Source organism: Camponotus vicinus, unplaced genomic scaffold (genome assembly GCF_025532165.1).
Source record: "Camponotus vicinus isolate PSW18456_S1 unplaced genomic scaffold, iyCamVici1.0 SCAF_4, whole genome shotgun sequence".
Classification (NCBI taxonomy): Eukaryota; Metazoa; Arthropoda; class Insecta; order Hymenoptera; family Formicidae; genus Camponotus; species Camponotus vicinus.
The window spans coordinates 9017925-9043823 of NW_028141976.1; the positions used below are offsets into that span (position 1 = coordinate 9017925).

Genomic DNA, 25899 nt, shown 5'->3' on the forward strand with positions numbered 1-25899 from the left:
TAACACGCAATACAACAGAAGTTATATGTTATTAATATTGATGTTGCTTAATTTTTTTTGTAACTGCAATATAACTTTGTTTTAAAACTGTTATATATTTTTGTTATTTACTGGTTATAACAGTATAACAGCAATACAACTAAAATATTACACGTTATGTGACAAACGCCATATTAGCATTACTTTGATGTTATATAACATATTTGTGTAATATGTATCACGTTTAAATTTTGCCGCGCGGCAAGCATTTCCGCGTCCTGTGTGAACGTGTAGAAGCCATATTGACAGGTAGCTACTCTTTTCCGGCTTACTTCTGCGTGCAAGGTGCAAGAGAGCAATCACGTGTGGATTTATATCAAAGGTAATCCTTTTCATCTTTATAAATAATCAACTCATACATGTACAACATATTCTACATAACGTATTAGACTATAATTTCTAGCTGTATTATCTTTTTTTTGCTAATATTCGTTTGATATCTTACGAAATTGCTGTCTGAAAAATCTAGGTTATGTTTCAAGAACGATCGCGTTGCAATATAAATTCTTAATTCTAAATTTTGTTATATTTTGGAGTGGATGGGTAAGCGTTTATACATTTTTTGCTGGTTTTTATAACTTCTAAAATGTAAGAAAAATGCTTGTCTTACAATAAGCTTCATAAGTGAATATCACGTTTCGTTAATTTACGTATAAGACATTAGTCACTAATTGAAATTTATTAATTAAATAAAAAATATAATCTAGAAGTCATATTTGTTAATAATATTGTTTATTTGATTAATAATGAAGCATTAGAATGATTTTAAAAAATAGCAATTAATATCTTAATTTATAATTTAATTTACAAATATATTATATAAATAGACATAGTGATAGTCACTATCACTGTCTATCTATATAATAAAACATTCAAAATCATAAACCATAATTGCCTGTATCATTAATATATTTTAAATATCTTGTTGCAGCATATTTCAGACTGCGTAATAGTTGGCTACTAATTGTACTAAAGTTGATCGCTTACGAACATTATTATCAGTACGAGGTATATCCTCTGACGGCATTATACTATAGCGGTTGCAACGGTCGATATCAAACCCTAAAAGTACTTGCATCTCGGGAACGACGATTTTCACCATTCAGGTTGAGAAACATCGAGGAAATGAAATGTCTCATTCGACACCGAAATATATCTTTTATTACGAAGATCTATCATATCAGATAATTATAACAGAGATAATTATAATAGACACTAGAAACATAATTGTGAGATTTTATCAAAGAACAACATTTTCTTCCTTCCAATATTATTCATTTCTCATTATACTTTTAGATTAATTGATTATTGATTTAATATATTTAATAACTTATAATAACTTTATTTAAAATTTAATAACTTTATTTAATTCTTATATTTTTTGTCACTAAATAATTTGTAAAAAATTAAGACATTTCTAATTTTAAATGTTGTAAAAAATTAAGACATTTCTAATCCAATATTTGAGTAAAGAAAACAGGTTTCAAAACAGTTGAAAACAATTGAAAATTTTATCGCATATGAAAATAATATCATATTTAGAACACATACATAGAAATATTTCGCTTCGTAACAGCGAGTATCTTTAAAATTCGGACATAGCACGATGTCTAGAAATATGTTCTCTTATTGGGATGGAAGCGAGCACTCTTACCTGGGAAAGATATTTCAAGGGACAACCTTGGGATAGAAATCGATATCAAAAGCGTCACTTTAGACTTTTGTAGGGCACAAGGTGAATATATAACAATCAACCGCAGAGGCTCAGCGCACCTATTTAATTCTTCCTATTCTAATTCTCGTTTGAGAGATATACTTTTTTCTACAGATCTCTACTAAACTCTCCTCAATATACATATATACATATACAGGCTCTCAAGTATCACGTATTTTCTGTCTACTCTAAATTCTTTGTGAACTTTTCCTAGGAGAAACAAGTTTCCCCAAATAATTATACAAGTGATATAAAATTTTTTCCGAAAAGGTTTTTCTCCTAAAGAAAAAACTAAATTAAAAATAAGAATATATAAAAAATTCTATCCCTATTTAGTTTCAAATAAAATTTACTTTGACGAAATAAATAAATTTTACTTTTACGATTTAAGAATATTATTAAATGTTAACAATATTAATACGTAATATTTGGAATACTATATAAAAATTTTTATAGAAACTCATGCTATGCTTACATTTATGTGTAAAGAACAGACGAGAAATCCAATTTCACCAGTATCGTATATGAATTTTTCATGATCGAGATTAGATAAGCGATAAATATGTATTTATAGCATCGTTAGTATGTTGTAATGAAGTACTTTATTACATGTTTTCTTATATGGGAGAACTGCATAAGAGATGTTAGCTAGAATAAATTAAATGGTTTTAAAATGATTGTTTATGTACAGTATATCAATATTTGCATAACTTTTTTTTCAGTTTTGGATTTCTTTCAGTTTCAAATTTAATTTTTCCTTAGCAAAATTTTGATTTTAGATCATTGTTAATTACAATATTCAATTCTTGGACTAAAGTTTCTGAAATTTTTGGAACTAAATGAATCAATAATTTTAGTTTTAGGGGGAAAAAAGCCGAATGCAATTTTTTTAGAAACTTGCTTGTTGAACGAAAATTCGCACGATTTCTGAATTATGATTTTTTTATATATACATGAAAGCCAATTATATGCCAAGTCGTAATTTTATTCTTAATAACTTAATAGTTTCACACAAAAAATTCAATCAATCATTCAAAGAAAGGTATAGATGTTTTTAAATGCTATTATTTTCGATCCTTTCTTTCCGATAATACAGGAAAGCAGCAATCAAATGGTTCAGCAAGTAGAACGTGAAGTGAAGAACTCGCTTCCTATAAATATTACGCGCACATAGATCAATCGATTTTCTGATCACGTCCGTGATGTTCGAGTGTACAAGATGAGATGATCTATTTTTGATATCTTATACTTTTTTCTCGGGCAATGTCCTCAGTTAGATATACCTATTTCTAATTCTTTCACTATTATTAGTGTTTTTATTGAGAAAAAAGTCCAAATATTTCGTAAATATTTTCTATATGACAGGAATTTTAGCAATTTTTTAGAGATTTAATTTTGACATCTGCACATTGTGTGTATAAAATGAAATATTTCCAATCATGTTTTTAATGCGTACTTTCTCATATCTACAATTTTATATACACTCTTTTATTTCTCTACATGTATAATTACCGAATAAACAAAATTTTCTTTCAATTTATAACATACATTTCAATGTGTCTGTGAAGCTGGCACGACAATCTACGAATTATAAAAAAATACTAAGAGTTCTGATAGCACTTTTCATAGTTCTATAGTTCCTGATAAAAATTAAAAAGAGTTCCGCATTCCTTATATTAAAAAATCGAAATCGAAAAAATGTCGTGCTAACTTCGCGAATCTAGCACGACACTCTTTCCTCTAAAGTACCAAAACGCGTTGAATATTATTATTTTTAGCAAGAGTTCCCGATAGTTCTGTTCAAGTTCAGACTATATATGCAATTTCAGATCGATATTTCAAAAATTAATAATTTTTAAACAATTTTTAAGATTGTCGCGCAGCACGACATTCTCCCTCTAAAGTACTAAACCGCGTTGAAAATTATTATTTTCAGCAAGAGTTCCCGATAGTTCTGCTATAGTTCAGCCTATATATGCAGTTTTAGGTCGATATTCCAAAAATTAATAATTTTTTTATGAATTTTTAATGTCCTCGACCAGCACGACACTTAGTGAAAATGTGTCGTGCTGATGATTTTCCGTAGTTTTAACGGCAGTTCTGGACAGTTCTATATAAGTTCTACCTTTTAGAAACATTTTTACGCGGAGTCCGACCGATTACTATTTTATAAATAATTTTTTACAATAACCCAGCACGACACTCTGCCTCTAAAGTATTAAAATGCGTTGAACATGATTATTTTTAGCAAGAGTTCTCGATAATTCTGCTATAATTCAGCCTATATATGCAATTTTAGGTCGATATTCCAACAATTAATAATATAATTGTAAAAAATTATTTATGAAATAATAAACGGTCGGAACTCTACGTATAAATGTTTCTAAAGGATAGAACTTTTATAGAACTGTCGAGAACTGCCGTTAAAATTACAGAAAATCATCAGCACGACACATTTTTACTAAGTGTCGTGCTGATCGAGGACATTAAAAATTCATAAAAAATTATTAATTATTAAAATATCGGTCTGAAATTGCATACATAGGCTGAACTGTAGCAGAACTATCGGAAACTCTTGCTAAAAATAATAATATTCAACGTGTCTTAGTACTTTAGAGGGAGAGTGTCGTGCTGGATTATTGTAAAAAAATATTTAAAAAATAGTAATCGGCCGGAACTCTGCATAAAAATGTTTCTAAAAGATAGAACTTATATAGAACTGTCGATAACTGCCGTTAAAACTACGGAAAATCATCAGCACGACACATTTTTACTAAGTGTCGTGCTGGTCGAGGACATTAAAAATTCATAAAAAATTATTAATTTTTGGAATATCGACCTAAAACTGCATATATAGGCTGAACTATAGCAGAACTATCGGAAACTCTTGCTAAAAATAATAATATTCAACGTGTCTCAGTACTTTAGAGGGAGAGTGTCGTGCTGGGTTATTGTAAAAAATTATTTTAAAAGATAGTAATCGGTCGGAACTCTGCGTAAAAATGTTTCTAAAAGATAGAACTTATATAGAACTGTCCAGAACTGCCGTTAAAACTACGGAAAATCATCAGCACGACACATTTTCACTAAGTGTCGTGCTGGTCGAGGACATTAAAAATTCGTAAAAAATTATTAATTATTGAAATATCGATCTGAAATTGCATATATAGTCTGAACTTGAACAGAACTATCGGGAACTCTTGCTAAAAATAATAATATTCAACGCGTTTTGGTACTTTAGAGGAAATAGTGTCGTGCTAGATTCGCGAAGTTAGCACGACATTTTTTCGATTTCGATTTTTTAATATAAGGAATGCGGAACTCTTTTTAATTTTTATCAGGAACTATAGAACTATGAAAAGTGCTATCAGAACTCTTAGTATTTTTTTATAATTCGTAGATTGTCGTGCCAGCTTCACAGACACCATTTTATATATGCAAATGTGCATATTATAAATCTAAGAGAGAAATGAAACACAAGTATTTTTTATCGCCAAAAATGTTACCTAATTAAATTAATTATAATATCAATATCACGCACAAAAAGCAGTAGAGATAGAAATAGAGCATTATTTTTTCGACATAAAAAATATTTTTTTTAATATCAGGATATATATCAATACTTATTAATATTAAAATGTCGTTTTAAGCATCCTTTTATTTCCAGCCATCAGAAAATCAGAATGTACGCGCCTTCGATAATTAATCGATCGTTTCGCTGTCGAAGTCAGAATGCGCGGCGCGATACACGCGTCTGAGTCATTGAATGACTGTCAAACGTTGACAGAGAAGATATTGACGAACGTCGCATGCATAATGACGGGCCCGACGATGTATATGCACGCATCGTACATATATATTCTCTTTCTCGCGCCGTTTTTACTGTAGACTCTCTCGAAAGTGAACTCGTCGTGCGACCCGCTTTAAATCGCGAAACTTTCGTCCGCGAATGATTTCTCTGCGCGCTCGCGAAAAAAGGTTCGTCAAATTCTGGTGTTTCTCTCCTTTCATTTTTACTTTCTCTCTCTCTCTCTCTCTCTCTCTTTATTTTCCTCTCTTCTTTTCTCTGTTTCCTCTAACTTGTTCTCTTACAATTAGTTATCTTTCGTTGAATCAGTGCAAAAATCGCCTTTTCGAGATAGCAAACATCCTTCCTGGTCTTTCTAGTTTCTTGTTGATCTTTTGTTAATCTTTTGTTGATCTTATACAAAGCGAATATCCCTTTTTCTCTCTTTTCCACATTTCTACGATTTCGGAACTAAAAGCTCTTTTATGAGGTAATTAATAGAATAAATTATATATATATCAAAAACAATTATGTTAGGTAAATCAAATATATAAAATTATGTGAGTCTAAAAAACATAAAATTTTTATTTCTAAGTTTGAACTAAAAATTTTCTTTATATTTTTACGTTGCGCGATTATATATAAGCATAAATCGTGTAATCAAGTGAAATCAATCTGCTAGTAATAATTAATGTATATCGTGTTAGCCACGAGTATGTCTCGATTTGGGTTAATATGACTGAAAATTAGCAATTAATATACTACGGGCTTTCTCTAACGAACTTTTTTACAAACGCTTTATCGCTAATAGAAATCGATTTCCAGCCAAATCATCTTTCAAGTCGAGTTTTTCGATACAAATAGCCAAGTTTATAAGAACAACCGAGCAAGGTCGGGAAATAAATTGGAGTAAAGTAAAAAGTTTTCATACCAAAAGTATAGTGATTAGAAATAAGTGTTTCTCGAAAGTTAAGAAAGTTAATAAATAGAGATAGATGAAAAAGTAATTATTCGTTGAATTATTTAACTTTAAAAATAATTTTTTTACACACATGATAAATATATTTTATTATAAATATAAATTTATTCCTTTAATGTTTTTATTATATGTGTGTCTGATAATATACGTAACAAAAGATCTTTTCTTGATTGTTAAAGGCTTCTAAAAATCGCAGATTTTTAGTGCAATAATTGAAATTTAATCAGGTCTAAACTAGAAACATGATTTCATCGAGCTTTCTCGTAACAAGAGTTTCATAGCAAAAGTCTGGGTGATAATCGACTCGATTAGAAATTAAATTTCCATCGGCGTCACGCATTACACTTTAGAATATAAGCACATTCTCTTGCTTTCGTCGAGAAATCTGCACGTATTCGCGCAGGAGAAATGGCTTCTATACTTTCTTTTTCTGCTGGGTCTCATCTTTCTTTCTGTCTCTTCCTTACCGTTAATCTTGTCCATGATGCGACCCCATATGCTGACAGGTTTTTAATAGCGAACATGTTATCCGTAAAAGGTAATTATGAGATATTGCCCGCATTTTATAAAAACTGATTATGTAGAGAAGACTTTATTAAAAGAAAAAAATAAGATAATTATGAAATTCACATTTTATTATTATTACACAAGATTAAATATTATTAAAACATAGTTTTAGATTAATAATAATATATAATAAATACATAAATTTTAATTGATGTATTGTAAAATCCGATATTGGATAAAATATTTTTCTCTTTAGAAACATAATGAATTAATTTTTAATATTTTTGAAACTACGCTACATAAGAGTGCGGCTATTAACGATTTCCGATCAATTCACTGGGCATTAAATTAATACAATGACATCAAAATTAGTGAATCTTTGATGATATATTTTAGGTTCATGCTAGGCAACGTAGATGTAATAATTTCTCGAAAAATATAGATCGGATTTCCGTTGTACTTAAAAATATCATAATCGCCAAGTTATTCACAGCGACGCGATATTTCATTTTTGCCTTAACAGTAATCTCGTGCGGCGGAAAGGAAGAGCGATTTTGGTAAAATTTATTTGTTTGCTCGACATGTCCTAAAAGAGTCTCCGGCTACTTTCGCAATTTATCACCCGTGAAAGTGGAGCACGGTAGGAATATGGGAATTCGCTGTTTGAAATAAAAACAAAGTCCGTTCTTGTCGCAGAACTCTTGATAGATCTCGATCATTTTATACGATTGTTTATACGAATTTTTCATTATTATATTTTGCAAAAATTTAAAAATTGATACGTAATAGAAAAAATTTAATCTATATTTCATTGAATATCGATTTCGAAAAAGATGTAATAAAAAATATTCGAATAAACTAACTGATAATTCTAAAATTATGACAACACTCTGGAAAATTTTAATGGCTTTTATTTTTAATTTTTGTTTAATTGTATATCTACGTACATTTATTTGTTAAGAACAGAGAGAAAGAGAGAGAGAGAGGAATCTCTCTCTCTCTACCTCTTTTTATAAAAAAATATTTAAAAATATAAACATATTTAAAAATATAAAATATATATAATTTCTCTCAGAAGAAAACCAATTTTTTTATTTTTGTTGTAAATAGTAGTTAATAAAATAGAAGAGAACAATATTTGTTTAAAATTAACACGCATTTCGATGGGATGAAGAAATTTGATCTGTATGGATTTAATGTATTATGCTCCTGACGTCAGCATATTCTATCTATATCAGCTGGGCGTAGATCAATCGCACTTGTAGCGACAGGTGGTACATTGACGATACTTTGTGTAGCGTGTTCTCCGTACATTTCCATTATTCAAGTGCTTTCGTGCTCCAAATGCCAGGTCTTGGAAGTGAAACAACGCTAAGAGAAAACAAATCGTGCGGATCATTAAAGTTAATGAGTCAATGCGAGCAACTTACAGTCTCATAGTCAAAATTGCACGCTGTTATGCTTTGCTATGAAAGCTATATACTAGCTGTATAAGTTTCTATAGACACATTCTACTTATTGAAATTATAATTTTCGCCTCCTGCCAATCCATTCGTCCATTGATTAGATTCAACGCTAAAATAGTGCACAGCCGCTTTCTCCACGTTCCGTGGGATACATATTTTATAAAAGAATGTAAATGTTACACATTTATGTATCATATTCATTTACTTAATTAGTGAACTTGTTACTAACAAGTTGATTAAGAAAATGTATAATTAAAACAAGTCCTAAATATTTGTTATATTCTACGAAAAATGTTTTATATTTCATAACTTTTGCAAATATTCTTAATTGTAATTTTTAATTACATATTGATTAAAGATTTTTATTTATTTTTTTTAATAAACACAAATTTAAACACATGATAAAGTTTAATAATAAGCTCAAGTCGCAGATAATATCGCCAAAATTTGAGACAATGTCTCAATTCGAGACCAATATGGTTCATAGATGATCAATGCATGCAACATAATTATCAACTGTTAGCAGAGATATCAGCCAAAGTTGACCCCGATTTTGGGATTCCAATCTTTCAAATCGATAATCCACTTCTCTCTTCCGAACATACCGCAACGAGGTTGAAATACTTCGCCAACAACTTCAATTAAGCATAATCTTCTCTAATTATACTTTAATTAATTTAAAATTTAATATTTCTCTTTATCTTACTTTTTATTTTAAATAAGTAAATAAATTATTTTATTATTTGTATAAATTTGATGATACTTTGAATTTATATCTGATTTAATCTGATAAATTTACATGAAGATTCATCAAGATTATTACTATTTTTTATTACTTTTATTGTAGCAAGAGAATTGCCACAATAAAAGTAATAAAAAGTAGTAATGAATAATATATATTGAATAATAAATATTAAATATTGAGTAATAATAAATATTGAATATACTGGTAGATGTATTTAAAAATAAAATTATATATACATATATAATCGAAAATGTTTATTCGCAATCATTTACACAAGATTTAACGTTAGCAACTGACAAATTCCAAATATATAACTTATGCTTATAATTTCTTACAAAAAATACACGTGTCATATAACTATTTTGAAATAAGAACAAGCTAAGCCCGTTAATAAATTCGCGAAGGTACACGCAATGAAAGACGTAACAACGATGTAAAAATCCCGAGCAACGACATGATACACGTTGCCTTTGCATCATCAACTAAGCCGCGAGAGAATATCTCGTATCTCGTTGCGCGATGCCCGCTGCTATTCTCGCTAGAATGTCGGTCGGAGAAAAATCGTGGGTGAAGCCGGACGAGCTCACAATAGCCCGTGTTCTTACGAAGAGATCTCGTGCGTGATGAAGATAATGGTTGTTTGAAGTTGATTCCCGGACCAACGGTATCAACGGCTCCGTCGGGACTGTTTATGAATGCAATTAAGATGCCAGACGACGCTTACGTCATGTGCTCTCGACGCATCTTGACCCTTTTACTGACAATCGGACTTAAATATCTTTTTCTTCAGTTAAGAGAGATCAAGGTTTTCGTATTTTCACATTTGAAAGAAAGTTATTCTGGATTATTATGACTTTATTCGTTCCCACGTTACATAACTATGTGCAATTCGTCTAGAATATTTATATCCGGTAGCATATATTTATTAATTTCTATTATTTTAATTTTTAATTTTTTTTATTTTTTTATTTTTATATTTTCAAAATTGTTCAACTTTTTAGTCATTATTTTAAGGTTTTTTGCATAATTTTATAATTCTATACCATTTAAAAATTCTTTAATAATTAAAAGTATATTTTAGGATTCAGTTAGACTTCAATCTTCACTAGATTTTTTTTCGGTATATTTATAATTATATAATATTTCTATTTGTATGAGTCACGCTATATATATATATATATATATATATATATATATATATATATATATATATATATATATAATCTACACATTAAACAAATTATCTTTATAAATAAAAAAATGATCACATCAACACACGATGTAATGTCGCGAAAAAAAAGTTCAAAAATATTGTCGATACACTTCCTACTTCTGCCAGAGATCTTGCCGCGATAATCATTCGAAAACATATGCGATAGACAAGGATTCCTTATTACGTAAAATGAAAATAGCGTACATCCAGCGTTCAGAATCGTCCTTGTAATCTTTGTGTCGAAGAATTATCGGTGACCAACAACCGGAACACTCATCCATCGATTACATTGGAACACGATCTGTTACACGATTAAACTTGGCAATCGTCAGGTTTATTTATTATCTGCTTATTTAGGTCTCCGAGTCTATTTTTCGCAACCCATTGAGTTCTTTAATGACGATGCACGATTGACCTGATTTTAGGTTTGATAGACACCTGTAGAGATAGACACAAGTGGAGATATATCTATAGTAATCCGTAGTAATAATATATTTTATATTAGTTTTCTATTTTTTCTGCCGGGCCACTTTTCCTTAAGCATTTTCATTTAAGTGCTTCGCGTGCAAGAGCTTTCTTTAAAAACACCATCGGATAGAACTCTGTTCTTTTATTTCTGCACATTTAAAAAAAAACTGGATCAATATTTGAAGCAACAACGCGAAAATAATTTATCAGTTTACTTCAATATCCGACTGTCGATATTTTTGTATGCATATACATTCGGCATTGTAGCTTATCGCGAATGTTATTATATGGGAATAACCGGCGAATGTCTTTTACATAATTCGCTGGTGACTCATAATGGCATACTTAATGTGTATAAGGCTACTTTACATTGAACTTTCTTTATCGCTCACTATCCAACAGCTTGCAAAGGATAGAGCATAAGACTTGGTCACTACTTTTCCTAATCATTTTTTTTACAATAGTATAAAATATTCAAGTATTATTTTTTGTAAAAAAAATTAATTTCTTGGAAAGCACTCAACACAAAACAAGACGTAAGATCAATAATACATTATCGCAAGAAAAGTTTTCTCAGCTGTGCTTGAATCAATAATTTTAGCTTTCGTATTTATAAAAATACACCGACATTGCTGTTACGATTTCCTTTCTTTTCAATGTAGGATATGTTTTACGTTGTAGAGATGATCTGAAATATCTATCGCTTTACTTTCGCAAAAAGATCGGAAAATCTAATCATTTTATATAATAACGCCATTTTCTAGATACCGATAGTATCCGACATACACGAAATAAATAACGAGTCTCTTTCTTCGGTTCCCACGGAATAAATTCGTGCGATTTTCAGAGAAACGCTTGTACCCTCCTTATGAAGTCCTTCGTTGTGTCTTGTCTGGCTGTCGTCGATCGAACGGCCATGCTGCAAGTATCCCCACAATCTGACACCTTGTTGCACGACGATAGATATCTTCAAGGTCGGTCGCAAAACGATTAACGATTCGTTTTACGATGCTCAGATGGGATCATGCAATATTCGCATGAGATTTGCACACGTATTGGCAACTTTAAGTCAATTAAAACGATTTTGTTTTTTAATCTAGTCGCAAAGATAAATTTTCGATTCTTGAAAAATCTCCAGACGCAAAGAATAACTGAATTTTATATCAAGGAACTTTTGGAACTCTCTGCTATGATGGTGATTATTTAAAGAACTGATGCAAGTTTGAATCGGACGTTTCGCAATTTTCATTCAGAATGCACGTAACTTTGCACATGATACAGCTGACCGTCCAACAACTCATTTAATGGCCGCTTTCGTTGCAATACGAGTAAGTGCTCGTAAGAGCGAAACAGATTCGCGCACGTAACTAAATATAGCGATTACAATTAAGTAACACAAAATCGCCCAACGCGAAATGAATTTGTAATTAACGAAAGTCGCAAAATGAATTCATCCACGTAATATTCGTACTGCCGCAAAATCAGAATTTCATGCTCATTTTTTAAGTGTTTGGTCATTATCGTTGAAGCTTCTAGCAGTGTTTCTTTTTCGATATCGGGATCATCATCAATAGATATTTTGTGATGACAAAATTTGCATTTTACTTCTGGATTGAGCATATTTGAAAAACTATGTATTTACAAAAGAGTTTCGATTTTTATTTTATAAGATTGTTTTATGTTACGTAAGATTGTTTATGTATTAAAAACGCAAGATATATAATTGTATGTACATCAAAATGTTAGAATTCTTTCGAGGGGTCAACTATCATTGAGAAAATGTACAGTGATTGCCATTTTTGGCAGTACAATACATTTTATTGCTAACATTGCTATTGTATTGCTTTTGTATCGTTAGTAATGCTTTTGTACTTTTGGTATTCCTATTATTATTTTATTGTCAATATTGCCAGTACTGCCGCAGAATTAAAAAATATTTCTAATGCATATTACTTTTTGTCTTATATTGCTAGTATGATTTCAATTCATATTTTTCTAAAACATGAATTTCCTAAAATTATATTTACTGTACTGCCGCAATATATTTTTGATGAAATGTACAATGATTGCCAATGGTTGACCCCTCGGATAAAATTTAACAGCTTTATTGAGAAACTCAAAGATGTGTAGAATCACGTTTGTATTTTTATCAGTGTTGCATCAAAGTTATATTTATATTTTAAACCCTTGACACTATTATTTGCATCATTATTTGCGATAATATTGACATTTACTGAGTCTCTTTTATGACAAATGGGAAAAATGTGTCGTTTATAATTAATATCTTTTATTCTTATCTTACATACTTGTCTGTTATAGTTTCATGGCTATCTGCTTCGAGGATTAATCTGTTATAACAAACATCATGTGTCTTTACGTATTACATTTTATCTTTATCTTGGAGAAATTATATATTGATATTTTTTACATACTTTAGAAGATATTTGTGGTAAATTTTTTTAACGATAGATCAGATAATTTGTTTAGATTAGCTAATTAAAAAAGTGAGTCTCTTGTAGATTTGGGATCTCAGGTCCTCAAAATTATAAGTGGATATATACAGTGGATATATACTGGAACGATGCATCCTTAAATTTCCACTTCACGCGAGGGGAACGTTATTATACCCGGGATCTTCCCGACAAGCAAGCGTCAGGAGAGTAACGAGAAACGCTACGCTGATTGCAATTAATTGTGCAACTCTCGTGCGACGCGATGCGGTGCTGTATGTACAAGGAATGGAAAATGAGCGAGCAGGAGAGGAAAAATGCCGGAACGTTGAGCGCTGTAATTCCTAAAGTGAAGCTCCATCGTGCATGGCCGCCAGGCAGGACTGCATTCATTTGCGTTACATCCTCTTAATCTCAGCACCGATGAATCGTGCGAGTATTGAACCCGATAACACGTTAATTAACGATTCTATTTAGGTCCGCGATAAAGAAAGCTGTCGTAAACGTCGCAAAAGATAGATCGAGACATTCTAATGTCTCAAATTCATTTTAAGAGCTCAATTATTACAATATCATCGCACTTTCTTTTTATCTAATATTTAATATCGAGTTCAAATAATCGGAAGAAATATAATTTAGGATACTCTTTTATCAGAAATAGATATTTATAAAAATATAAAAAAAATATCAAAATAAAAAATTAAGTAAATAAATAAATAAATATTAGTAGATAAGATGAAAGGAATAGGTAGGAAGATAGAACTAAAGGAAAGAGAGGAAAGGAGGAACAACATAGTGATTCGTAGATTGGAGGGGGGAACAGGAGAGCCGGAAATGAGGGTGAAGAAAGTGTTTGAGGCCATAGGGGCGGAGGTAAAGATTGAGTGGATTAGGAGGATTAGGGGGAAAGAGGGGGAGGGAAGGGGAAATGGTGGTGGTAAGGCTAGGAAGCAGGGAGCAGAAGAGACAGGTGATGGAGAAAAAGAAGGAGCTAAAGGGGAAAAAGATCAGAATAGATGACGATCTAACGTGGGCTGAGAGGAGGATGAAATGGAGAATTGGGGAAATAGCGGAGGAAGAAAGGAAAAAAGGCAATAAGGAATGGACAGGGTACGGAAAAATCAGAATCAATGAGTGTTGGTGGAGATGGGACGAAGAGAAGGGGAGACTCAGGAACTGGAAGGGGGAATTAAGGGGAGAAGAAATGGATAAGGGGAAAGGAGAGGTAGTGAATGGGGAGCTGGAGATGTTAGAATAGATTATGAGGGGGAGAATAGAGATGAAGGGGAAAGAAAAACGAAGAGGAAAGAGAGGGAAAAGGATAGGAGTGAGGGCGAAAGAAAAGGAGAGGGAGGGAGGAAAGGGGATAGAGGAAGAGAGGGGTGGAAAGTAGGCTTCTGGAATGTAGCGGGGGTAAAGAATAAGGAGGAAAGGTTTTGGAAAGAAATTAAGAGATGGGAGATTGTAGTAATGGTGGAAACTTGGGTTGATGGGAAAGGCTGGGACAGGGTAAAGCGGATGTTACCAAAGGGCTATAGGTGGGAGAGACAATTAGCGAAGAAAAGGAGTAAAAAAGGAAGACCGATGGGGGGGATACTTATTGGAGTAAAAGAGGAGGGGGAAGTAGTCTCGGTTATTGAGGTAGAGGAAAAAGAGGAAGGGGTGTTGGCAGTAGAAGTATGGATGGGCGAAGAAAGATGGAGGATAGTAGGAGTGTATGTGAAGGGAGATATGAAGGAAAAGCTAGAAGCGTTGGAGGGATGGCTAGAGGAGCAGGAGGAAAGCAAATGGACAATAATAGGGGGTGATTTTAACGCGAGGACGGGGAAGTTGGGAGGAGGTGTAGAGGAGGGTGAGGAGGAAGGAAGATTAAGAAAATCAAAAGATGGAAAGGTTAATGAAGAAGGAAGGAATTTGATAGGGGGACTAGAAAAAAGGGGATGGGGAATACTGAACGGAATGGTGGAAGGGGACGAAGAGGGGGAATTTACATATACGGGGGGAAGAGGAGAATCAGTGATTGATTATGTGATAGGGGAGGAAAAGGTAAGGAAAAGGGTGGTCAGGATGGAAGTAGGGGATAGCGTGGAGTCGGATCATCATCCAGTGGTAGTATTTTTAGAAGGAAAAGGAGAAAGGGCAAAGGGGGGAGGGTGGGGAAGTAAAGAAAAAAGGGGGGGAGATGGACAACAGGAGGAGGGGAAAAAATAAGAGAGGAGATAGACTGGGAATTAATGAGAGATAAGGGAGTTGATGAAGAGTTGGAAATGAAAATAGGGAAGATAGGAGAGAAATTGAAGGAGGGGGAAAGAGAAAGTGGGAGAAGGAAAAGGATAGGACGGTGGGATGAAGAATGTGAGGGTAAAAGGAGAGAAGTGAGGAGAACATTAAGAGAGTGGAGGAAAAGGGGAGGGGAGGGGGAAAGGTATAATAGGAAGGAGAGAGCGGAATACAAGTTGCTATGTAAAAGGAAAACAGAGGAGGAAAACAAGAGATGGATTAAAGAGGCGCAGAAAGTAAGGACGGAAGGGGAGGTATGGGGGATAGTTAATAAGGAGAGGAAAAGGAGAAAAGGGGTAAATGAGGGGATAGAAGGGAAAGAATGGAGAGAGTACTTTATGAAGTTGTTAGGAGGGGTAGAAAGTAGGGTGTTAAGAGGAGGGAAGGGAGGAAGGGCAGAGGATGGAGAAGAGGATCCGAGGAGAAGTGAGATAAGGTATGTTTTGGAGAAGTTGAAAAAGGGGAAGGCGGCGGGGGCGGACGGGGTGCCAAATGAGGTATGGAAGTGTGGGGGCGAAAGGATAGATGAATGGATCTGGGGCTTCTGTAACAGGGTTTGGAGGGGAGAAGGATGGCCGGAGCAGTGGAAGGATGGAATAATTGTTCCTTTAGTAAAAAAGGGGGCAGGAGAGAAGGTAGAGGACTATAGAGGGGTAACGTTGATGCCAACGCTATACAAAATATATGTGGGAGTGTTTACGGAGAGGTTGAAGGAGGAGATGGAGGAAAAAGACATGGTACCTCAGAATCAGACAGGTTTCAGGAAGGGGATGGGAGTAATAGACAATATTTATGTTTTAAATTTTCTGGTGAATAGGCAGCTAAAGCGGAAAGGTGGAATGGTGGTGGCGACGTTTGTGGATCTAAAGGCGGCGTTTGACTCAGTGGACAGGGAAGTGTTGGTGGAAGCAATGAGGGGGGAGGGGTTAGGGAAGGATTAAGTATTAGGATAGAAGAGGTATATAGGGAGACAAGGAGTAGAGTGAGGGTAGGAGAGAAATTAGGAGAGAATTTTTGGACAGCAAGAGGAGTGAGGCAGGGATGTCCAATGAGTCCGTATTTATTCAACCTAGTTTTAGCGGATGTGGAGGAGGTGTTGAGAAGGGGTGGATGGGGAGGGGTGAAATTAGGAGAGGAAAAAATTTATTGCTTGGCATATGCGGATGACATGGTGCTGTTGTCAGAAAATGAAGAGGGGATGGCACACATGTTAAGGAAATTAGAGGGGTATATGGATAGGAAAAGATTAGAGGTAAATGTGGGGAAAACGAAAGCTATGAGGTTTAGAAAAGGAGGAAGGAGGAGGAAGACGGCAAAGTGGAGAGGGAAGGGGAAAGAGATAGAGGAGGTGAAGGAATTCACATATTTAGGATATAAGATGCAAAGGAACGGAGAACAGGAGGCGCATGTGAAAGACAGGGTAAGGAAGGCAGGGGCAGTGATAAGACAGGTGTGGGAGATAGGTAAAAGGAGGTTTACGGGAGATTGGAAAAGAAGAATTTGGCTGTGTGAAAGGTTGGTAGGAACGGTAATGGAGTTTGGTGCAGAAATATGGGAGTGGAGGGAATGGAAAGAGGTGGAGGCAATGCAGGAAAGATGGATTAGGTGGACGTTAGTGGTAGACTGGTGCACACCGGGGTATATGGTAAGGGAGGAAACTGGGAAGGAGAAGTTTAGGATAGGGACGGGGAAAAGGGCAGTAGGATTTGAAAAGAAGCTGGAAGAAGGGAGAGGTGGAGGCTTAGCGAGGAGATGCTTTGAGAAAATGAAGAGGAAGATAAGAGAGGGAGGGGAAATGACAGGGTGGGAAGAGGAGAGGAGAAAATTTTTTGAGGACAGGGGAAAAGGAGTGAAAGAGATGGAGGAGAAAAGAGGAAGGGGAGAAGAAGTATATGATGGATGGGAGCAGAGGGATAGAGAGATGCAAAAGGAGGAAAGATGGGAAAGGATTAGAGATTCAAGGTACAATAGATGGTATGGGGAGGTGAAAGAGGAGGGAATACCGGCATATTTGGAAAAGGGATGGGGGGAGAGTAGATGGAGGAGGGTGATAAGATTTAGGCTGAATAATGAGATGAGAGGAGCGAGATATTGGGAAACAGAAGAAAGGAGGAAGTGTAGGCGATGTGGGGGGGTGAGGAGACATGGGAACATGTACTGGGAGAATGTGGAGGAGAAGGAAAAGAGGGGAATTGGTGGGAAAGAATGGAAGAGATTTTGGGTCAGGAAGGGGATGGGGAATGGTGGATGAGGGGGATAGAGAGTGAAAGAGAGATGGAAAAGGGGGAGCAGGGAGGAGAGGTGGAAGGAGAGGGTATGGTGAGTGGAGGGGAGTATGTGGAGTGAAGGAGAATATGTGGAGTATGTGGGACCGGAAGTCGAAAGTTAGGGATAGATCTCTCTCTCTTAGTCAGGTTAGATAAGGTAGTTTGTAAGTTAGAATGTAAGGCAGACATAAGCCGAGGATAGTAATAAGTTAGTAGTAAGCAAAGCGAGCGGTTGTCGGATAAGCGTTGTCTTCCCTGCGCGGTGAATTACAGCATAGGTGTTAGGTTTCTGCTGTACGATTTATGGTGTATTTTTAGTTTTATTTTTAGTTTATTTTTATTTTTATTTTTTCCATATTTCTTTACCTTTATTTACACCTTGATTTATTGTATTATATTGTATTCATTTTTATTTTTTGTTTTTATCTTATATTTTCTTTGTATTTTCTTTTGGTTTAGTTGGATTTGCATGATTCTGTATTTATTCTGTGAAAAGGTTGTAAGAGGTTCGGGTACGCTCCTCGAAAAAGCGCCTTCAATCCCCAAGGGGACGAATAAAGATATCAATCAATCAATCAATCAATCAAATAAATAAATATTAAAAAAAAACTAAAAAGCATATTGTACAATAATTAATGTATTTCATTAGGAACGTAGGAATAGGAGGAAATAATAAAGTGTGAAAGTTTTAGTTTTGTATATTATATCAATTATTGAATTTGTTTTCTTAACTCAGACACCTATGAGGATTAGCATCTTCGGTTACTCCATCTTACATACTGTTGCTTCCATCGGTAAAGTGAAAATAATACATAATCATAACATTAATATAGGTTCCAAGATCACGCGCGCATAATTTGCACTCGCTATTCAGATGCAGGTACATCCTCATTAAGCCAATCAGACCAAGTTTGCATGCATTATCCGTATGAACATTACGGGACACTCGAGTTAAGAGGAGGTGGTGCGCGACGTTCACGAGTTGCTGAATAGCCAATCAGTACGCTATATTTCCGCGAAATAATAATGCCAGAAATGAATAACATATCATTATATTAACATTACAGACAAAGCGGATACTATTCTAATTATTTTTCCAGAATTTTTTAGAATCGCATATTTGATACTCTAAATTTAATTATTACATTTTTACTTTATTTCATATCTTCCTTTTTCTTTTTAAATGAAAATACATATATATATATCAAGTCGTCCTAGAATTAATTTACATCTCATTCTAGATTTAAATTTGCATCCAAGGTTATCTGAACTTTAATATTTTTATAATTTATCCGTAAAATTTAACAGAGGACGAAATGTATTTCGAGATCTGCAAATGTCAGCGGCAATATTGATCGATATTTGATCAAATATCTCGTCCATATTTTTGTCATTTGTACCGCGATATTAAAAGGTGACGCATTTCCATGTAGTATAATCACTGGCGGATTTGTAATAGGATTGAACACAATATGGCCTCTCGATCCATCACGTTGTAGTCGACTAGGAAGCCAATCCTCTTACGTTCTACAATCGGTAGTCTAATCAATAGAGACAAGAAACACCTGGCACACCTTCCAATCGCTCATTTGCCGTTTCTCGTGGATCTCTAGATAAACACGAATAAAATGGTGACGTAAATGTGTTTCTGGGACATTTTTTTAATTTACACTAAAACTTTTCTTCAACTCAACATTAAAAAAATTATAAATTTGTTAAGAAGGAATTTAATAAAATCAGATAAAAGCGCAAATAATAATTATTATAATATAAATTATATTACAAAATATTAAAAGATTTTTCTTGTAAGAAAAGAAAAAGATACTACATGCGGTTCATTAGTGCGTGTCGTAGTTTAAGAGTGTCTGGTGTTAAGTGCAATCGGGAATACCTCTACAAGGTCACGAAGCGCTTGCGTCGTCTCTTCTACGCGGCAATTCCTTGAATAATTAATAGGGAGTGGATTATATATGGGGAACTCATTAAATTTCATCGCCGTGGATCGCTTTTAACAATTCATGCTCCCATAAACATCAAAACTTACATTATTATTAAAACATTATTATCAAATTCGCATAATCACATTGGGCTTTAATTTTTCACGCTCGTGCACCTTTACTCGCGCATTAATTTTTCATATAGATAGAAATACTCAAAGTGGTGTGTGTATATACATATATATGAACATTAAATTGGCTGACCTTAAGAAACGCTAAACATGGAGTTCCCTTGCACGCATCTATCAGTGCGAGTCAGTCACGGACACGCTTCGCTGCGGGCGACATCCTGTGGACTTGTGTGCGTCGTTATCGTGCGAATATATATGCGCGAATTTGTTTTCATATCACCTTCGATAATGCTAGATTTCATTTTAATCAAATTGTGAAATGTTGACAAAATTTCGATTTAAAGTTGAGTCCTACTAGAATCCTCAGAATGTTCAAAAATTGCGCGAAACAGGAGAAATACTGTTAATTAATGTTGTCCGCACACAAATATTCCGCTTATAGCCAAATATTTAAATATATCAGGCATTAATGAAATCATGTAATTTAGAAATTTAAAGTTGAAAAAATTGCTGATTAAAAATAATCGGGTACTTTTCATTAAAGCCGAAAAATTATATAAATAAATATCGAGGTTGAAATATCATTCAAATAATTTTAGAAATATCAAAAGCTAGTGAGACAGATGGAATGTCATTTCATCTCGCATTCACTTTTGTGCGTGCAATGAAAGAATGTCTCTTAATTGGCACATTTTGGGAAACGTAAAAATTGTTGAGCTTCCCTTGGTTATACATGCGGTTGCGCGCCTTTTTTCCTAAGTCTACGCAAACATTTTTGCGTAATACGCAAAAACCTAGTGGACCGTATATTGTTCCCTGTGTAAACATGTTACAAACTATGCCTTTCGCGTATGTGTTCGTGAACACACATTCACGCTCGAAGGATCTCGCCCTTTTCTCTCTTCTCCCTTCGCGGATACCTATTTCCAATGTACAATCTATACTTATACACATGCAATCGCTGCTATTTAGAAACTAACGGATCTTTTGTGGTATTCATAAAAGCAGAGAACTATTTCCCTCCCTAGTCATTTCTTACTTTTTAAAAAGTATCGACCAAAGGAAAATTCCTAAAAACTGTCTGAAATCCTCGAAATGATTTTTTAATTCTTAAATACGCTTAAATGTACTTAATTTTAAATGGAATATTTTTATATGTATTATTTAATCATTTGTTCGTAGCTCGATAAATTTAATTTGTTAAATAATTTATTCAGACAGAAAATTACGATTTTCATTATTAAGATTAAGAGCATACAGATTTTTGTCCATTAAACTATTCGTATGCACTCGTTGTAAAATTATTCAAAGTATTCGAGGATTATTCATCGAGCAGGTATTTTTAGCGCAAATTAGGTCGCACGATTTAATCGATGTCATGTTACATCCCGTACTTGGCCATTATTAACCTTGGCTCGCCTCGTTCAGAAACTAATTCGATCATGGCTCATGGGATTGCATTAGCGAGGGTTCGAATGTACGCTTATCGCATGAGGGAGCATAATCAACAACGTCCACGACGAAAATTTTAACGAGCATCGTTTTTCTTAGTTACCGACAATGAGAGAATTGTACAATAAAATAATTTGACAATTTACTTTCATTATACCTAATTATTGCACTGATTCTAATTAAACTTGCGTGGCAAGATAACCACGTTCTCTTTCTTCTCGACGAGATCCTTATTTATCTTTGTATCAAGTAATTAATATAATAATAATATATAATAATTAATATATTAATATTAATATTATATATAATAATTAATAATTGGATAATATGTAATAATTAAAAGTAATTAAATGCTCTATATAATTTTGTTTTTGTAAATTTTTTGTAAATGAAATTATTATCACTAGAATGAAAGGGATTAAATATTTTTACAATTTATTTGGTTCCTTTTTTTTTAATAGAGACAATTTTGTATCGCGTCGCGAGACCTGAAAATATAATTTATAAACAACAGAGAGTTGCTATCAATCTACATGTCACGATCCAATGCCAATAGATGCTGAAATTCGTCGGCCTCTTTACGCTCCACATATTTCAAAACCCCTTCTTCTGTCACCCTACTTGCTACTCTCATCCGTTTCCCCGTCTTTCTCGATGTTCTAGTCGAGATACTCTGTAAAGGAAAAATACGAAGCACTTAACGGGGTAGATATTGCATACCTTGTAAAACTTATCTTCTGTTAAATTTGCTCAATAATTCATATGACAAAATTAGCAGAGTCGTGGTAAAAAAAATTGATGCAACGATGACCAAACTTTCCATACAATATACAAGTTGCACCTATATCAAACTATTAAACAATATAAAATATAATGTTAAAATATATGCAGAATATCTGGAATGGAGTAACGTATCGTGAGAAAAGATATATCTCCATAACTTGTTATGATCGTAGATATCGCAGTGACGGAATTTTTTTCGCGAAAAAAGATGCTTAGCACCTGATACGGCACGGATCTATGACGTGCAATATAATATGCTTAAATCCTGAGAAAGATACTGATGCGATAGCTTCCCGATCGCGTGTCATATAGCGGGATTGTGTGTCGAGCGAGACACGAGAGAAAGTAGGTAGTTTCATCCGATCGATAACGAAGTCCCTCTCTTCGTAAGACTGTCCTTTGTATCCGTAAAATCAATCTTTCAAATTGAAAAGAAACTGCATGCAACCGTGCCACATCTTGCCATCTTCTATGTATGTACACGCATCACCGCTTTTATTTATTAACGTGCTCTGCAAGAGCTCAAGTAGGCTATAAACTATACTTCAGAATAATTCATATACATTATATCTTTTCGATATTTTTCGGATATAATTTTAAAAATGTTTTTCAAAAATTTTTTTAAAATGTCACATTTTTAAAAAAGGCTAAATTATAGAAATCTGGAAAAGATTTGAAGAATCAAATCATAATTTTCTTTATATAATTATTAATTATAAAAAATTATGCACGTAAGCAATCAAATTGGAACATATTTTAAGTTAAGCATATACAGCCCTTATAACCGTTTTGAATTTTAAATATTATTAATTAAATTTAATCTATATAAATTATTTAATTTATATATTCGATAAAAAATATTTTATATTGTATTTGTTATTTTATTTCATTGTCAACTTTTCTACTCAAAGTCTGCTGAGATTAGAGGAAACCAGACTGCTGAATTTTTCAATCATATCCCTGATAAATGTTTGAATTTCGGCTTTGCGAAGTTGATCTTCAGATTCGAGCCTTTCACCCTCCTTAACGTGAATAATCTCGATCTGGAAGAGCCTTTAAGGATCGTACAGGTGGATTAACATGCTTCGCTTGAAGGCCAATGGGAGCAACTCGGACTAATTGCATCTTCACGATCATTCTGCATGAATTTCTGCACTCCAACGACGGAGAAGAGCACCTCCAACATCTCACGTAATAGAAGACCGACCGTTCCGACGTTCGTTAAAGTGCAAAATAAAGCATTTAGGCGATTATAAGGGCTATACAGGTTCTTTATAATATTTTAAAAATATGTTATAGGCATACGGTTTGCATATGCTTAACTTAATACGCGTGCTTTTTCCAATTTGGTTAGGTATGTGCACAATTTTCGATGATATCGATCTTTAATAATCATAAAAAAATCTGATTGTTGATATTTTTCAAGAGAGAGGTTCCAAGTTTTCAATTAAAAATCTTGTTTGAAAATGTGAGTTTTTCTTGAAAATACTAAATAATGTCCCAAAAATTCTATCAGAAAAATCTCATGGTTAAAAATCGATAATTAAAATCTTAATAAAATAAATAAATTATTGGCCATTTCTTTTCTAATATAAACATCAACTTAGCATATAACTCTCATATTTTGAACGATTTATTTTTAATTGCCAAAACATTTGTAGTAGCATTTCTTGTAGCTTTAATTGTTGAAAATATTTTGATATGATAAAGATCGAATAAATATTTTATTAAATTGAAAGAATTACTTAAAATGTCGCCAAGTTTCGACTTATTGATTTATTCTTGGATTTATTAAAATATTGAAATATCTAACTACCGCGCGAAAATCTTTTATTATAATTTCATAAATTTTATTAGTTAAATGCATTTTCATATTAATCGTAAAACCTGTAAAATTATTCATTTTTAAAGTTTATTTTATCCAAGTAACTTGTTATATCATTTTCTTTGAAATATTTTTGTACATCTAACTATACATTTAATAAATCTTCTTTACGTTGACATCGTATCTGGTACCATAGATCATATATTTATACATATATATATATATATATATACAGGGTGACCCATTTTAACTTAGGCAGCCAAATAACTCGAAAAATAAGCAAGATAGAGAAAAATGTTTTAGACAAAAGTTGTATGGTTTCGAGGGGGCCATAAGATGGTATCATTGGTTTGACCTTGAAGAGTCATTTGAAGGTCACGTGAAGGTCACTTCAATTTTTTTAAATGGAATACCCTATATATTTTTGTACATTCTTGTAGCTCATCTCGAGAGCTTTCCAAAACACTATAATTAAGTACATTTTCGTTAAGTACTTTTTGAGTTATGAGGCTTGAAATAATTTCTTAATTTTACATAAACCGTAAAATATCTTGTAAAATATTCATTTTTCGATTACCTTACCTTAATAGTTTTATGTACAAAATAATGAGAGGAATCAATTGGTGTAAAGAAAACACATAGTTGTTTCGAAGAAAAAATATGTAATTTGCAATTAACAATTCCATATTTTTTCTTAAAAACAACTATGTGTTTTCTTTACACCAATTGATTTCTCTCATTATTTTGTACATAAAAGTATTAAGGTAAGATAATCGAAAAATGAATATTTTACAAGATATTTTACGGTTTATGTAAAATTAAGAAATTATTTCAAGCATCATAACTCAAAAAGTACTTAACGGAAAGGTACTTAATTATAGTGTTTTGGAAAGCTCTCGAAATAAGCTACAAGAATGTACAAAAATATATAGGGTATTCCATTTAAAAAAATTGAAGTGACCTTCACGTGACCTTCAAATGACTCTTCAAGGTCAAACCAATGATACCATCTTATGGCCCCCTCGAAACCATACAACTTTTGTCTAAAACATTTTTCTCTATCTTGCTTATTTTTCGAGTTATTTGGCTGCCTAAGTTAAAATGGGTCACCCTGTATATATATATATATATATATATATATATATATATATATATATACATACACATATACATATACATATATAGGGGCGGCGTGTGGCTGAGGCAGTAAAGCTCTTGTCTGCCATAGGAAGAGTCGCGGGTTCAAGTCCCGCTAAGGCCATACATACAGGGTGTTAAAAAAGTATCGCATACGCTCAGTGCCATCCGATAGAGAAGGAGAATTTAAGAAAAAATGTCTAATACAATTTTTCGATCCCATGAATAATTTCGCCGCAATTAATTATTGTAATCAGTTAATCAGCGCGGAGCTACAAGAGGAAGCCAGGGGCGAGGCGCGCGAAGTCTGCGGCGCGACGACTACCGCACTCATACCATGCTCTCGTACCGAGCGGAGGGAAAGTGCTTGCGATCTATTTATTTATTTTACTCACCTTCTTTTTGATAAGAGTAACAAAATAATTTACAGGAACAATCATCACGTAAAAATTTGCGTGATTATATCACGATACAGACTTTGTTAATTTAATGAAAGAATTTATTTTTAATAAGTAAGAAGGCAAGATAATTTAATTAATATTTTCAGTTAACATTTTAAAAAATGAGTTAAAGAGGATTAATTTTCGCTTCTTACTTATTAAAAATAAATTTTTTCATTAATTAACAAAGTCTGTATCGTGATATATTAGAATCACGCGAATTTTTACGTGATGATTGTTCCTGTAAATTATTTTGTTACTCTTATCAAAAAGAAGGTG

The 25899-nt window shown here is 33.2% G+C and overlaps 2 protein-coding genes across 7 annotated transcripts in view; one reads left to right on the forward strand and one right to left on the reverse strand.

Annotated features, from left to right (window-relative positions):
- The first annotated feature begins 157 nt into the window (after nucleotides 1-157).
- On the forward strand, nucleotides 158-18614 carry LOC145970386 (uncharacterized). 4 transcript variants are annotated; one of them, XM_083097138.1, is made up of 4 exons: nucleotides 158-361; nucleotides 971-1774; nucleotides 13238-13367; nucleotides 13438-18614. In XM_083097138.1, the coding sequence occupies exon 4, from the start codon at nucleotides 16697-16699 to the stop codon at nucleotides 17897-17899; it is 1203 nt and encodes a 400-aa protein (XP_082953264.1). In that variant the 5' UTR covers nucleotides 158-361; nucleotides 971-1774; nucleotides 13238-13367; nucleotides 13438-16696; the 3' UTR covers nucleotides 17900-18614. The 4 variants fall into 4 exon arrangements, 3 of the variants coding, with proteins under 3 accessions (XP_082953264.1, XP_082953263.1, XP_082953265.1); XM_083097137.1 differs by having other exon boundaries at nucleotides 13238-18614; XM_083097139.1 differs by lacking the exon at nucleotides 13238-13367.
- The window catches only part of LOC145970349 (uncharacterized), a 49454-nt gene continuing 39642 nt past the window's right edge, over nucleotides 16088-25899 (reverse strand). For 2 of the 3 annotated variants that reach the window (XR_014438411.1, XR_014438409.1), the window contains one exon: nucleotides 19627-22108. The gene's annotated coding sequence lies outside the window, so the exon portion shown is untranslated. Of the gene's footprint in view, nucleotides 19525-19626; nucleotides 22109-25899 lie in introns of those variants that run through there. The other variant, XR_014438410.1, reaches the window with a different exon arrangement.